Here is a 16958-nt window from a genome sequence, read left to right on the forward strand (position 1 = left end):
GGACAAGAAGAATTAATTTTCTACAGATATTTTATTGAAGAACAGCTTTTTCTTCTTTTGCATGACATACCCTTTTTAAACAGTAAAATAAGGAAATTTTTACTCCATAAATAACACAAATTAGCCCTTATATCTCAATCCAGCCAAAATCTGTGTAAAATAGTTAGTTCTGTATTTACATTCTGTACCAAAATAGGAAACACATGTTCAAGGTCAGCCAGTTCTCTCAAAACAGTTATTTTATCTCCAAGGTAAGCTTCACATTAAAAAGGCAACATTTGCACTCTGGAAGTCTGGAAGTGTAAGATCCTGTTACTCAGTGCACAAACAGCCCCAGATCCTGAAGAGCAGTACATACATGCAAGCAGGCACCCACACATCCAGACAAGCAAAAAACAGGGGCTCAATCATGCAGGGAAAATACCTTGAGCTGCTCAGCTGGCTGAAAGTCACTCCTTGGAAATGTGGGGAAGGAAGGATGTACAGCTCCTTCTCTACTGAATATCATCAAGCAGAAAGATTTGCAGGACAGGAAGATTTAAAAACAATGCCCTCATAAGGAATCATGGATATGTCTGCTCTCAGACATCAATCTTCCCAATTCACTTGTGCTCAGCAGAAAGAATGAGCTGTTTTGGACTGACAGTCAATTAATGGGGCATATGATTATTCTCTTTCAGTAATTAACCTACATCAAAAGCTGTGACAGTCTCCCAAGACCTCAACTCATTTCAGTAGGAATGAATTGCTGCTTTGCAATGTGATTTTACTTGCTGTGTTCTCCAGCCAAAAGCTATCCTTCCTCCCAGTAATTGCAATACTAGAAAAATGTGTTCCTAAAGTATGACTTGCCACAACTTCTAATTAAAATGATTTGAACTACTGGGATAAAAAAAGACTGCAAGACAAATTTACTTCCCTAAACAAACATGGAAGGTTTTCCAAAAATTAAAACTGTGGACATTATACACTGAAAATGTTTCTGTTACAGATGAGCAAACTCATGCATCTCAGCACAACTTCCAGGGCTCCTGCTGCCCAGTCTTCTCTGGTGGAAACACAAAGGCTTAGATGGTCTGTATTTCCAAGTTTTCACACTTAAGAGATGCAATAGCAGGGACTGGCCACATGTGGTCAGGACACCTAACACAGCAAATTTTGCATTTATTTAAAAGAATTCTGAATTTTACAGCAGAAACTACACTTAAGGCTACATAACTGTTTAAGCTACAATTTTAGCTGTGTTCTACACTCAAAAATGGCTTATGCTTCCTACTGTAGTAATTTTACTCTTAAAAACCTGAGACATGATTTTACTTAATTCATGTTAAGATCTGGAAGTTCACAGCAGGTTAAAAGCTGAACGCAAAGACAAACAGAACTGAGGTAGTCAGCTTTACTCAAATATTCTGTATGACAGTTACCAATTCATTGCCATTTTAAGTTGACACATTCCTTGGCAGTTCCCCCAAGGTTACAGCTGCTAGCAGCTGCTAAACCACAGGTGGGATAGAAGATGTTGCATTTTTCTGTCTAAAGTACCTTCCACACCCGACCCCCTAAAGTCACTTCCAGTTCTGCAGTTCACAGGCAGCTGAAGGGCTGCACGACAAAGAAATTACAACTGACATCTCAGATTATTAAGGCAGTAGCAGTTTTACTTCACTGGATTCATTGATGCAGCTACTCAGCAGGTACTGGTGAACCTGACCACAAGAGCCCCACAGGCCCACATATTTTTCCCTGTCAATACAAAGCACAACACCCTCTTTCTTTAATTAATGCATACAATTCAGAAGTAGGTAAGCATCAACTTTCCAAGCCATCTTTCAGTTAATTCTCAGGAAGAGAGATTAAAAGAAGAAAAGCCCTCAAGATAAACAACTGTGTAGAGGATAAAAATATTCAATTAAATATGACAAATCCCACACTTAAGACAGACAGGAGACCAGCATATCAAATACTGAGCACAATAAATTAACACCAGTTAAAAAGTTTAACAGTAATAAAGTTAACCAGAAAGTTCAGACAGTGCAAACATTTCACAGTAAGAAAAAAATAACCAGTAATTTCTTTTCAAGTATCAAAAGCACTGTTGTTTAGTGATACCATTTCAACTGTATTATTGCACAACAGACAAAAAATACAATGTCAACCTCTGGGACCTAAAATGCACTCTCAAACCTTTATGTTTTCCAGGTATCAGTTTACACTGACTGTTTGGTGGATATATTAAAATAATCAGTGTTCATTTATCAATCTGAGTGTTTCATAATCCAGTTTGTACAATTTTAAAGCATTTGAGTTCTGACCTGTATTGCTTCTCTGAGACACTGATTTAAGGCTAGTCTAGGCCTTGTGTAATTTACAGCAATCTTAACCTGCAGTTAAGAAGAACTAGCCCAGTGCAAGATGCTCTCAAACTGTGATGTCTTCAGACAGTTTAAGGTTGCATCTTACTTGCCTCAGCAGTGTCATAAGAGTTCTCTTAAATAAAAAAAAACCAAAAAACCAAAAATAACCCAACAAACAAGTCCAGTAGGCACAAAGAATTTCTTACAATCATGATGGAAGTCCTATTATTAAAGTATAATTGTGGCTAAATTAGTTTTACTCCATCTCCCTACCTTCCATTTAGGAAAGGGATCCAGTTGCTGATAATTCTAATATCACAGAACATTTAAGAAGCAGAGAAACATCATCTTTCTCCCTATATCTGTATTTTTTAGTGCACTGGGCATGCCTTCTCCCTTAAATTTAACACTTTTCCAGGAGTGAAAACTGTCCTAAAAGGACAGGCAGTGGATTGAAACACAAAGTTTCTTTTACTCTGAACAGGATTATTTGTTACATGTTATAGTCAGAAATAAATAAAAACTTCCTTACAAGGGTCATATAGAGCAGCTGTCCTTACCTTGACAGATTTTGCTCATTTCCTTCCTCTCATCTATTTTGTCATCAAGCATTTAATTTTGTAGCAAGGTGTGCCCTCATGTGGTTCAAACCATCTGATTCTCAATTTACTACAAATACTCAAATAATCCATAGTATTCACATGTCCAAGAAAAAGGGGAGGGAAAAAAAAAAGGAAAACAGATTAGACTTTCCTTTCTTTACACATTCAATATAGTTTTTGGTCTAGAGACATCAGCATGATCCTGTAAGATTATAGCTGCCATTGCTACTCATTTGCTCTTCAACAAGAAGTCAGAACATCTGCAATTATGTTCATACCAGTTTTGAAACAATAATGCCATTATTCATTATTTGAGAAACAAACCAACAAAATAAAAAATCACAAATCCTATCCCAAATTTACAGTCTGAGTATCAGTACTCAAATGCATTTGCCTAGCAAACTCAGAATATTCAAACGTGATATATTAAATTTCACAGTACAACTGACACATGCTAAAAGAAAATGGGATTTCTAGACAGTTGTCTTGGTTACCAGTCTGAAATTCCATTTTGTGCATGTAGGAAGATGTAATGAACCCCAAGAATAAGTTGCTTTACGTAGTATGAATTCTGAGGAGGCTCAAAGCTGCAGAACCCATTTATGGAGGCAATTGCCAACCACTGTTCTATCCTGTCACATTTTCTCCTCCCCCATAAATTGTAAGATTGACAAAATAAACAAATAAATTACCAGCCTCTTTAGGCCTGGGTTATCAGCAGTGATGACAATGGATTTTTACATGGCTTTTGACTAAACCACTGAGGTATATTTCCAGTTTGAGGATGCTTTGCTACCAATCACACACCAGACATAACAATAAAAACCAGCCCTCAGTTCTATTAGAGAAGAGTTCTCATTTCAAATCTTGACTGAGTCGCCAGGTAGTCTAACACAGTTGGCAAAGTGGAGCTTGTTACTGTGTCAAAAAAACCATAGGTTGCAATTCAGGAAAATACTGGCACTTATTGAGATGACAAGGTAAATATTCCTCCTCTCAAAAACCCTGCCTGCTTTTGTCACCACCTCCCTGACTACTGCGTGCACCAATACTTGCCAGGGGAGATGAGGTTCAGCAGGAGCAGCTGCCTGCAGAGACAAGACCCCTGTGCTCCACAGCAAGGAGTGCAGCAGGATGGGTATTATCTCCGAACTTCTTCTTGCCCCAAGCTCAAGTCTATGCGCAGAGAAACAATCCTGTTAGCAGGGGAACTAAGTTGGCCACCAGCAGCCAAAGGGTTACAGCCAGGCTGGATGAACAGGAGCATAAGTCTAAAATAAGAAAAAAAAAATTAAAAAATTTAAAATTTCACATTTAAAGACCGGATAAAATGAGAAAGAAAACACTAAAAACCACCAAAGAGTTAAAATAAATTTTGTGACAAAACATTAACTGGTATTTAGTGAATTAAGCTTCCTACCTTCCTCAAAAGAAACCTGAATCTGATCTTCCTGCATTACAATATGAACATTATCAATAGGAGGTTATACAAGTGAGAACTCACTTTCCACCAAGGTGATAATTTTTAAGACTGTAATAATGATATGGCCTTCAAAACACAGGTCAGATTTCCTGGTAAGTTCCCAGGCTACAGCTAGATTTCTGGGATGATTACCCAAAGGAGACATGAAATGAAGGAGTTATGTTTCAGACACATTTCTCCTGTGTTAGTCACTATTTTGCATGATTGCACAGCAAAAAGCAGGGCACCTTTGCTATATTCCTTTACCTCCTACACCTGGGATCTTAAAATAGCCATGGCCTTCCTTTCCTGTTCCTGACAGTCAGAGCTGACACAAATCTTTGACGTTTTCAGATATTTAATACTGAAGATCCACATCAGCAAATAAGACAACTTACCAATAGGTGCAGCTCTTGTTAAGTTAGAAGCTGGAGGATCCCTCTCTGGGGGACAGGAGTCACAGAAGTCTGAACAGGCTGGGCAAATCAGATTCCCAATGTGTATCCAGCCATTCATCTGAATGCTCACAGTCAACACCTGGCCTGAGCGGCTGCACAAGTATGCAGTGTCCTTGACCCACACATGCAGCCCTTGTGGAGAACAAGAAACCTTAAAATAAAAGAGTAAGAGTCAAGTCTGTACTATGATTTATTATAAGCACAGTTTAACTGCAAGTATTTTAATGCACTCTGAGCAACTACTTGGCTCAGGAATGCTTTAAATCACTGACTATACTGTTTTTGTGCAATTATGCAGATCATCAACTGAGAATGAGTAAAACTTGGCTTCTGCTAATGACTACTTTTGTAGAGTTGTGCAGTTATTGAATGTGACACCCTTAGTGAGATAGTCCCAAAGAAAATGAGGATAATAAAAAAGGAGTGACGTGCACAGTGCTTTTCAGCTCTGAAAAAAATCGGAGTGACTAATTAACATTAAGCTTCAACAACAGAACATTTCCTAAGAAGGAAGTATTCCTTCTTAGCTGAGGATAAAATGTCACAGGGGTAAGACAGATAATGTCCCTAGTGAGACTGGAAGCCATCCCAACAGCCACACACTCAGCTTATCTGAATTACAGGCTTAAGGTTGGAGGATAATTGTTTTCAAAGGATATTATACATGATCTACAGATTCAAGGCAGAGAAAATAATGTCCAGTGTGAGGGTGCAAAGTTCTAACAGTCACAGCCTACATTTTAAGCCTGACTTTTACCTTTAGGGCTATTAAAAAAAAAAAATCACCAAAAACCCAACACATACTTACTTGATAACATCCACTACCCCAATCAGGGTAACTGAGTTTCCTCCTGCATTGTTCCATAACAAAAGCAGATTTCTGAATAAGACATACAGAGTTTGGTCCATATTTCTCTGCACCATAGTTTTTGGTAGGATCTAAGGTAGAAGGAATATACTGAATTGCAACTTAACTAGAGGAACAGAAAGTCCACATCAACTTAAAAGGCTATCCGCTGAATGTCCCCACATGCTTTTAGGTTTACTTTTGGAATATTTTTGACTCTTAATTATTATCAATTTGGGAAGTATACTGTCTTGAAAATAACGTGGGAAGAAACACAAGATTTAAAAAACAAACAAAACAATCAACTAAGCACAAAAACACCCCAACAGCAAGCATTTTCCATCAGAACAATGTGGTTATGTTTGTCCTCAGGGTATGTCAGCTGTGATTGCTGGCTTGAGGGCAGAGGGTGTTTGTGTGTTTGTTTTTGAGACAACTGCACAGACAGGTAATATCCTACAGCATTCTGACCTCTGCAGTATTGAATATGCATTACACTGGGAGACAAGCCCATGTTCTGGTAACTCACAAAGATCCTGGCCATGAATGAAAAACCTACAAAGCTGAAAAGTGCAGTTTTGTTTCAGAAAACCCACCCTCATCCTTTGTCTTGTCTTTAGATCATTTGGGTAAGTATCTGTTCATTTATTATGCTATTCTTGCATTAGATATGTGAGTTTGCCTCAGGTGTACAGAGTAGTTGTGGTATGATTCTCATACCAGCACAGTGTTTACACAGCAGGTGGTGTGAAACTTCACTAGTGAAAAAATTCACATGAAATTAGTTTGAATATGCCGCAAGTCCATTCCAAGTTAGCAAATGCAGTCTTTGCAATACCATTCTGAAGTCCTGAATACTGACCTGGTTGGTTTTCAATTATTCTACAGTCTGAACTGCGTTGAAATTCACCACTTAAATGCCAGCTGAATTCCTGACTAAAGGGACAATAGTCAGCAATTTCTACTGAGCCGCCATAGTAAGGCAATTCTTCTGCTGGTACTCCATTAAGATTGTCAAAGTACTACAAAACAAAATACAGGAGTGAAGCAGTTTGTGCAAAGGAAAGTGTACAACTCTTTTTTTAACAGACTAAATCACTACAGCTGCAAGAACACCAGCTGTTCGTACTCAGGAATGCTACTAACAGCACCTTACAATACCGATGAACCAGATGAGCCAGAAGTATTGAAGAATATGTAAATAATGCAGAGATTCATATGTGCATGTATCACTCCCAACTTCTCCCCAAATTTCCCTCTTTGTAGTAATTTCATTCTTTGGGATGTAAACAGAACAGATTTCTTAGTGTGCAGCAATACAGGGCAGCAGACTGGGAAAAGAAATACCTCAAACAAGACATTCTGGGGGATTTCTGTTACATGGCAACATTTCTATCTGGTATTTGGCTAGATAGCCAAGCAAAATCCTTTTCTTTTATTAAGATCACAAGGGGCTTTTATTTGTCTTCAGACTCCTTCTAATAAACTAGACAGACATTTTTCAAAGTGTCTACTGTCATCTGCTAGCTCATAAGAAAAAAACTAAACAAATATAATCATCAGGCTGCAAAGCTCAACAATGAAAACACTTCAGTTATTTGTAAAGTAGGATCCATTATACCTGATATTCCTGAGGTAACTGCTTTGGAAACTTCTGCAAGTTGCACACTGCTACTGCTCTTTGGTCCTGTCTGCAGGTTAACTGCAAAGGATTACTCCTCAAAGTGTCGCAGTATGGACTAATTAATTGCTTCCTCAAAAACAAACAAGCAAACAAACAAAGAATAAAAATCACATCAGATCAATTAAACTGCTTTACATAAGCAGTCTGCCAAGACTGTTTGTTCCTACTCTCCCCTACACACAGTCAATCACACAAAGAAGCACCAATTTCTTCTCTGGAGGCTAGACTTTCTTATTTGTCTGGTTATGACCTTTCTGATTTAAAGAATATCAACCCAGCAAACAAAGTTACAATGCATTCACCTATCTAGTTTTAATGACACTGCTTTGTAAACGTTAAAGAAAAAAAACATACAAGCAAAACAAGCCCACTATGCAGCTGTGTCCTGGAAATGTATGAGGATTGTAAAGAACAAGCAAGGTTGTAAGGAATAAACAAGGAAGGCTTTGTTTTGAAGATGGCTATCATCTCCTTCACTTGCTTTAAGTGCAGCGCAGTAATGTAAAATGACACAGGCTACATTTCCAATTAAAAGGGACAAAATAAGAAGGCACACACTTTCAGAGTAAGTCCTACCCATCCTCTCTAAAGCACAGCCTTCTCATAGTGTAAATGCATTCGTCACCCCGAGATGTTTGCCTCTATTGTATTAGGTGGGATGCAGGGCAGCAGCATTCCTTGTTCATCTCTATCTACATCTACTTATTTTTTTACTGAGCTACATTTGAAGGACAAATGCGAACAAGCATCAGGGTTTCCTCTTTATTTTTAATTTTTTTTTAAAGACTGTACTCTTACTTTTGTCTCTTCTGGTCAATCCAGAATTTGCAGCTCTTCATTACAAAGTCACAGCCTTTATTGCGCCCCCAATCTAATTTCTCTGCCATGCTGTAATTTGCTTTATACCATCTGTAAAAGTATTTTGAAATGAGAATATAGTTAATTCAAAAATTACTGTTCTGATTAATAAAACAGCAGATCAAAGAATTTCATATAATGCCTTAAGGTTTTCAAATTAAGAAAAAGGGAAACTACATCCCTTTCTGCCTATAAGGAAATATATTAATATTTCACTATTTTTCAAGTCACAATGAACTAGAAATGTTTGTGATCTGCAAAGGATCAATGCACAGAAAGATGAAATGTTAGGCAATTTCTGATTTCTATCTGCAAGAAGAGCTGAAAAAAAATCAATGTGTACTGTATACAACTGAAAGAAGACTTACATTAAGACAAAAAGTAAACAGACTCTACAAACAGCACTTTGCATTACAATGCCTGGCTTTTTAAGGCGAGATTAAGAATGTGTTTTGAAACACATGAAGAAAAAAAAAACATACTAGATACGACTTCCCCCCCCCATTCTTAATTCTTACCCTGTGTCTTCCATTAATGCTAAGGTGATCCTGGAAAAGACGCGATTCTGAGTATGGGATCCAGTCATTGCTTCATTCTGAAAGTTATCAGTTACAATTGGTAAGCCACTCAAAATCATTATTGTAAGAAAATACTTCTTATGAAAAAGCATTTTATTCCTAGTCTCTTTTTACTATTGACAATCACATCCCATACTCCTTCATTAAAGGACTGTCCTGAAGCATTTCCCTTCTTGTTTACCTCACTGCATAAAACAGCGAGTAGAAAATGTACCTCTGGCAAAAATATCACACAGTGCAAAATTACAAATAAAAATTAGCGTAAATGTCAAGAGGGAAATAAGTGTTTCCTTGATCAGGCAAGGTTCTGGAGGAGACATGGCAAAAGCTAAAGTCAGGGTACATGAATAAAGATCAAGTAAAAGTAATGAATAGAATGATCAAGTACTTAAGAGGCAGAGGGCAACACTCCTTAATTGACTCAAAGGAATACCCTCTTTGCCCTAAAAAGGGAGCAAACCTTCTCAAAAAAGCAAATGATAGAAGTAAGAGACATTTAGCTTTTCGGTAACCACTTGATCTCACGCTCTGAGACTTAGTAAGAAGGCTAAAAGAGAGATGTATCTAGAAATCGGACATTTAAGTATTTAAGTATCAAATACTATTTGTGATGTGTTTCAATGAAGTTTGATACCTCTACATTTTAAGGCTCCAATAGGTACTACAATAAACCTAAAAATCAAGGCAGAGGAAGCAGACATTCCCACACCCCCTTCCATTCCTCATAATAGCACAAACCTCCAACAATCTCTTCTCCCAGTGATTGAGCTCAGTACCCATGCCACCTTGATTTTCAAGCTCCATTCCCTCTAGAATTGGACAATTAAAATGTTTTCGGGCTTCTTCCTAAAAAGAAAACATTTCAACACAACCTCAAAATACTGAGATGGACACCCATGTGCAGTTCTAGTGCTCTAGAATTATCTATTAAAAGTATTTCAGCAATTCTTTTTCTACCATTTTGTTTTATGTTCAGAGGCTGACTAAGCAAGCACCCCAAAAGAAAGCCTACCACACTATCTACTCATCTCCTTGAAATAAATGAGCAAAACCAGGGGTAACTAATCCATGTTTGCTCTAAACACTGTGTTAAATTTAAAACAAAAAGATTATTTGTGGCCAAATATGATTAACACTATGACTTATTTCCAAATCCAGTTTATTACACTTGAGCATATGTTCTGTTGGGGGCACAAAGGGAGAGTCTGAGGCGTGGGAAGCAAGAAAGATTTCCAAAAAAAACTAGAGGAATTTCTTTTTACACATGACAAAATATTAATATTAAAGGAGCAGGAGGTATCTTAAGTCTGTAGGAAAACATCTAAAGAGCAGAATTAAGGAATCTCCTCAACATCGGTTTTGCTTAACCTTTAATAATTTATTTCCCAGTCCCTTAATTGTCTCTTACTATGTCAATTTATTTATTTCATACTGGCTGTCACCCATTTTCCACTTTACTTCAGGTACACCCTCTCAATTACACAGCGGCATAGGCTTTGGGCCATGCTTTCAGGGAAGGATATTCAATGTTAGGTTATTACTTCTTGAAGGATAAGAAATATTTATGACTCAAGAATGTCCTGGTCACCCTGGCATACAAAGCTTGAAAGGCAATGCACACTTACGACTACCCGAGGCGTCACCAGAAGATGAACAGCATGGCGCAGCATTTTGCCACCACGTATGTCCCACAACCTCACTGCTTTCTGAACGACTTTATTGCTCCACTGATACAAACCTAGGCTGGAAGGAGAAGGTTTGGTCACAAATCCTTCCCACAAAGATATATTACTGTGCAAAGATCTATCTCCATAAGAAATAGAATCACGGATAATCCCTATACTCCCTCATGCTTTCTAAATTTAAAAATTTTATTATGCAGCATTTTTCCCTTTAAAGATGTGCTCATCATACACACAACTCTGGCTTAACAAGGCAAAGTACGATTTTTAAAAATATAGTCTATGGACTCAAGACTTATTTTCTAGAGTTAATAAAAATATAAGAAATTAAATAAAAATCCTCAGTATTGCTATTATAACAAACAAAGCTCTCTACACTTCCACCTCCTAGAAGAACATCTACAATACTTAAACTAAACAAAGAATGCAAACTGCTCATTCTGTAACAAATCAGAAAATTCACACAGCAGATTACACACATTGTCAGTTCTGCATAACCATAAACCTTGAATGATACAAGTCTTAAAAATGAACTGCACTTGAACAGCATAGATAGTTGAAATGCTTAACTTCCAACCTTCTGATAAATGAAATCCTGCCTTAGTTTATAGTATATGTGAATAATATAAGTGCTTAATGGCAATGTAAAGAAAGACTAGAAAACCACCACACACCACTGTTTGAACATAATAAAGGAAAGTCACTCTAATAATGGAATAAAGTTGGATGTTCAACAGGCTAGAATACATCCTAAAAAAAGCAACATGAAGACATCCTTCAGTGGTAATACCAAGAGGTCCAAAAAAACATGTAAAACCTTTCATTAAAAGGAGGAAGTCCATCTGCATATCTTGGTGTCAAAGGTTTTCCATCATCATCACGATAAAATGCAAACAGTCCAGCAGAGAAACCCTTCAAGTTAAAAAACAAGCACATGGAAATCTTTGGTAAGACATTCATATACAAAGTCAAATGCCACAGAAGAGTTCCCACACTAACCACAGAGACACTGGAAGTACAACACTCCAAAACAATTAACACATAAATTGAAGGAGGCAAGGCAAGAGCTTTCCTCCACCAAACATCCTTCTCTTAGCAGCAAACTAGAGGCATGTGAGGAAGCAGGCACCCATTTCAGGGCAACATTTTATCAACCCTTACCAGTGCATGGATTATCTCGTGTTTCACTGTAGACAACATGCCAACGAATTCCTGAGCTTGTGTTGAAATCATGTTTGGACACAAGTTAGCATATCCTGCTATTGGCCTGGAAGACAGTTTTAAAATTAAATGGTTTGGGTAAAATGCTACAAAATTCAAATCATTATTCACTTGAAGCAGCAGAAGATTTAAAGAAGATATAAACTAATGTAAAAATATGTCCTTCACAATAATTTATAAATACGTGTTAACAATACAGTGAGTAATTTACTGTTGGGATGGAGAGGGGTTGAATGGGGTCAATCAATCTCTATATTCAGTATTCTGCACAGGTGTCAGTGACAATAGTGTAAGGGATCTGAATTTTAGGTAAGACCCTAGGGAGATACAAAGTCTGTGAGTGCGACTACAAACTGAAAAGGAAACATGAGCCACATAAGAGGGAACTTTCATCCTTTAAGTTTGTGAAATCATGACATTCACCTCAACAGAAACAGAATCTTGAGATAAAGTTTAGGCATTAACAGTGGAGGATCAGCTTTGAGTCATGTGCCTCAACTCTGCAAGTCAAGCACTACTTGATGGTTTTGTAATTGCACATAAATGCAGTACTTGTCTATCTCAATAATGACTCCTCCTTTGTTATACAACAAAGGCAAACAATCAAATTCCACATCTGAACAATTAAAAAACTTGGAAGTTTAATTTAAAAGAGAGTTTGCAACAGAGGGAATACTTGCCTGTCCATTTCAGCTTCCAGTTGGCAGTAGGCTGCATATGCAATGATATTTTCATGGCCACATCTTTCAGTAGTGAGAGCACTGACATAGAGCACAAAATCAGCATCTCGAACACCTTCCTGGTCAGGTGAGCCCGTGGGCCTGCGGTGCCAGTCACTCTCGTTGTACACCCTGCATTGCTTTACGATGGCCAAATGGAACAATTAAAATATTTATGACCGAAATTTTGCATGACACAATTCAATTAGCTCGAAGCCAAGAATAAATCCTGCTGTAAGACAGCAGAAGACAACACCCTATGAAGAAAAGTAAACAAAACCAGAGCCAAGGAATAACTTTCAAATGACTAGTTTTTTTTATGTATTAGACACAAGGAAGATGGCACCTTAAAAAAATACAAAATAAAAGCCTGCCAAGCTTCCCAGAATTAGCACCCTGTATTTCCTATAAATTAAAAAAAATCTTGGCTCACAAAACTAGTATATATAAGTAGCAATAGCATTTCTCATGTAATCTCCTATGTTTTTAATGATATAGTTCAAACTTCCAAGTTAAAGGAAAGAAGAATGGAAATATACTGATCACATACTGTAGTTGAATCAAAAATTCACACAAGAAAACAAGACTGAAGCATTTCTTGTGCCATGCTCCTGAGTCAGTGGATAACTTCTTAAAACAAGGTCTTAAAAAAAATCAACTATTAACTCTGAAAATCCACCTCATTGACCAAGGTGAATAACAAAGTGGCTAGTGGCCATTTAGCAAGCTCCAATCTCTCTGTACAGGCCATTAGAACACAAAACTCAAGTTACCAATCCAGTTTTATTTTGATTCAACAACATAAACTACAGAAACTCCCACTATCTTAAGCTGTTCTATTCTGTAACTCAGACTTGGTGATCTACAGAAAACAGGTCACTTATGCAGTTACCAATATTCAATTCATCATTAATTTCTATAAATAGTAATATTTCAAAGATTAGGAAACACTTGGATAGCTGAGCTTACCTGGAGGTGTTTCTCAGGAACAATAACTGGCCCACACCTTGTATGGTCTGCACAGGCTTTTTGGCAGTATCTGTGAGGGTCAGCTTTCCTCCTTAAATATTGGTTTGTCACACATTGCCTTCAACAAAACATGAAAGACAGTCAACACTGTTTTATTATTAAAAGAGAACGATAGAATAGTCTTCCAGCACTATTTTGTTACTTAGTTACTTTGTTACATAGTGAAAACTGTTAATTGCCCTACCAGGGAAGACATAATGCTTCCAGTTGTTAATGGACCATCCACAGGTTCAAAGAGAGATTAGGAACATGTTCATATATGGGGGTGCACATGAAAGAGAACTGGCAGCATGTACAGCTTTGAACATCTCTGCTACAACAAATGCAGGCGTTGCTCATGGAAGGTTGGCAGATTTTCAAAAGAGCATCTGCCACCCCCACTGGATCAGATGGGTCACTGATCTGATTCAGCAGGGCGTTTCTTACACTCTAATCTTCTTTTAAAGGCTATGCAGCACAACATTAAATATCAAAAACAGCAGGTGATGTTCAACAGACTTTCACATACCTGCTCAGCAATATAGCACCGGCGGATTTGCGCACTTGAAATGTCTTCTCCAAATAAGATATAGCTTGTGGGAAGAGTTTGTTCTGAAAAGAACAAAAATCAGAGTCACCCAGTACCAGTGCAGACAGAACTCACCCTAAAGGCATTACCTACCAAGTTACGTGAAACTTGCTAGACATTATGGTATAGCACAATAGGGGAAATCCAAACTCTCCCAGAAGTCCAATTATTAACATATTTAGGAAATACTTGGTTTCAGTGTTCCCATATTTTGTTATGGGAATGACAAAATAGGAAGGAAAACAGGATTAATTAGAATGTATGGCGTCAAAGTGGCTTTTAAAAACTATGTACACATTTCTCACTCTTATCTTTGCACCTTGGAATATAGCAAACACCTGTCAAACAACACGCAGCAGTACTCTGGAATTATTTGTACTGGAAGCATTATCTATATGCAAAGCTTTAGTTTCCTGGACTAGAGGAATAATAAATTGCTGGCATTCAAGGTTATAGTTAAACCGGCCTTGAACTTAATTTCATCCATGTAATAAAACAAATACAAACAAAGAGAGGAAGCAAATACATACCTTTATAAGGTGTCTTTTCTCAGGCAGCAAACTATATTTACAAAACAAAACAAATGAGCTTTAGTTAATAAGGTTTCCATTCTCAGCTACGGAGAAAAAAAAATCTGCCACAACATTATACTCACTCCTCAACGCTTCTGTCATATACAGTCTTAATTCTTAGTTGTTGATCCACGTTTCTCTTCGAGACGTGGTTTTCCTTTAGAGGAACTTGATAGACAACCTGGCAGGGAGAAGCAGAAGCCGCTGGGTGAGGCAGCTCACCAGGACAGACACAGCACCCCACGGCCGCGGGCCCTCGGCTCCTTCTCGCCACGGCAGCACCGCTCCGTGCCAGCCCTTCCAGCCCTTCCCGACCCTTCCCGCACCGGGAATGGGATACTCCGTGCTCGCCCGCCGTCGCTAGCGCCCACAGCCGGGGCGGCGGGGCAGACCCGGCACAGCCCGGCCCGGGAAAGCCGAGGAGGGACAGCTCCCACAGCGGGAGCGGCCGACGGGGGAGCCTCTGCCACCCACCCCCTCACAGCCGCCTAAGGACCCCCGGCCGGCCCCACCTGGTCGCCGCTGAGCACGCGGTGATCACAGGAGGAGGAGGCGGAGGCGGAGGGAGGCAGCAGCAGGAGCAGCAGGAGCCCGGTGGTAAAGGCGGCGAGCGACGGGCGGTAATAGCGGGCGGGCCGGGTGAGCCCGCCGCCCGGCTCGGCGGCCATCTTGGAGTGCCCGTCCGCCGCGTCGCCATGGAGGCAGCGCCGGGGGAGAGGCCTCCGCCAATGGGCGGGCGGAGAGGGCGGGGCGGGAGCTGAGAGCGCTTCTGATTGGACATGGCACTGCGTGAGGCGGGGTCAGTATCTGAGGGGAAGCTGAGGGGAAGCTGAGGGGAAGCTGAGGGGAAGCTGAGGGGAAGCTGAGCGGAAGCTGAGCGGAAGCTGAGCGGAAGCTGAGCGGAAGATCGCGGGGGACGCGGGCGGTACGGTCAAGTCACAGGATCAGGGAGGGTAGAAAAGAGCTCCCGCGTCACCGAAGCCAAGTGCTGACCCAGCACTGCCAAGGCTACCACTAAACCATCTCCGCATGCGCCACATCTACGGTTTTTGAGCGCTTCCACCGCCTCCCTGGGCAGCCCATTCTAGTGCTCGGCTAAGCTTTCTGTGAAGGAATTTTGCCTAATGTTCAACCTAAACCCTGGAGGCCATTTCTTCTTAGCCTATCGCTTGTAACCTGGGAGAAGAGCCCGACCCCCACCTGGCTACAACCTCAAAGAGCGGTAAGGTCCCCCTGAGCCTCCTTTTCTCCAGGCTGAGGGCTCTCAGCTCCCTCAGCTGTCTCACGCTGAGTCTCCCTCATCAGACTCATGCTCCAAACCCTTCCCCAGCTCCATTCCCTTCTCTAGACATGCTCCAGCACCTCAATGTCTTTATTGTCATAAATGAACCAAAAAACACACGGATTGAGGTGTTTCACCAGTGTCCAACAGAGGGAACGGTCACTGCCCTTGTCCTGTGGCCACACTGTTGCTGATACAAACCAGTATGTCATTGGCCCTCTTGGCCACCTGGGCACAGGCTGGTTCCTATCCAGGCATCTGTCAACCAGCACCTGCAGCTGCTTTTGTGCCTAGGATTGCATTTTTCATACACAACAACGGCCTTTTCCCAGCTTCTCAGTCCACAAACACCATACTTGAGTATCCCCGAGTTTCTAATACAGAAACAAGTAAAGAAACTTTTACCATTGCCATCAGTGATAAGTTATCAGGGTTTTTGTAGTGCTTCATCTTACAGCTCCTGCTGCTTTCCGAGGCGTTCAGGTACAAAGAAGGCCACACAAATAGAAAGTGGCCTGTCCTAGCTTTCCAGGCTGCTTGGTGACAGCAATGGGAGAAGCTGGCAGATGCCGGGTGCTTTCAGCTAAATCGAGTTATTCTGGCTGCTGAAGTGTTTCCATGACACAGAAGAACACCCAAAAAAACAGAGAAATGAGGAAAGCATCCTCACCTTTTCATAGGGAGCAAAATCTATTAAAGCATGAGTGGGTAAAACTCTGGTTTGTTGAAAAGGGAATTTATACAGGACATTCATCTGAAGTGCTGCATAGGCACCTGCTGTGGAAAGCAGAAATTTTTTATATCGCAATCTACAGACACTGTAAACCCTTTTCTTTGCAGGCAATGAGAACATCGTGGTGAAGTTTTAAGACATCATAGCAGCTAATTGCAGCACAAGTCTTTTTTTGACCAAAGCAGAATAACTTCACCTGGAATTTGTATGCACAAATCATGTCACTCAGACAGTACAAGAAAACCATTTTCCTACGAAGTCTTTATTGCATCACTGTAACATATTCAAAGGTGAAGCAACACTTCTAAG

The 16958-nt window shown here is 39.8% G+C and overlaps 1 protein-coding gene across 1 annotated transcript; it reads right to left on the reverse strand.

Annotated features, from left to right (window-relative positions):
• Positions 1-12: 12 nt before the first annotated feature.
• LMLN (leishmanolysin like peptidase) lies at positions 13-15338 on the reverse strand. Its single transcript, XM_085067004.1, has 17 exons — positions 15147-15338; positions 14718-14815; positions 14593-14623; positions 14003-14085; positions 13435-13552; positions 12427-12605; positions 11687-11792; positions 11343-11437; positions 10469-10586; positions 9582-9689; positions 8784-8860; positions 8206-8316; positions 7345-7477; positions 6586-6745; positions 5685-5815; positions 4817-5027; positions 13-4227 (listed from the first exon to the last, which is right to left on the reverse strand). The coding sequence occupies exons 1-17, from the start codon at positions 15300-15302 to the stop codon at positions 4133-4135; spliced, it is 2010 nt and encodes a 669-aa protein (XP_084923130.1). The 5' UTR covers positions 15303-15338; the 3' UTR covers positions 13-4132.
• Between the last annotated feature and the right edge of the window lie 1620 nt (positions 15339-16958).

Source organism: Lichenostomus cassidix, chromosome 7, assembly GCF_008360975.1.
Source record: "Lichenostomus cassidix isolate B80296 chromosome 7, HeHo_3.0, whole genome shotgun sequence".
Lineage (NCBI taxonomy): Eukaryota > Metazoa > Chordata > Aves > Passeriformes > Meliphagidae > Lichenostomus > Lichenostomus cassidix.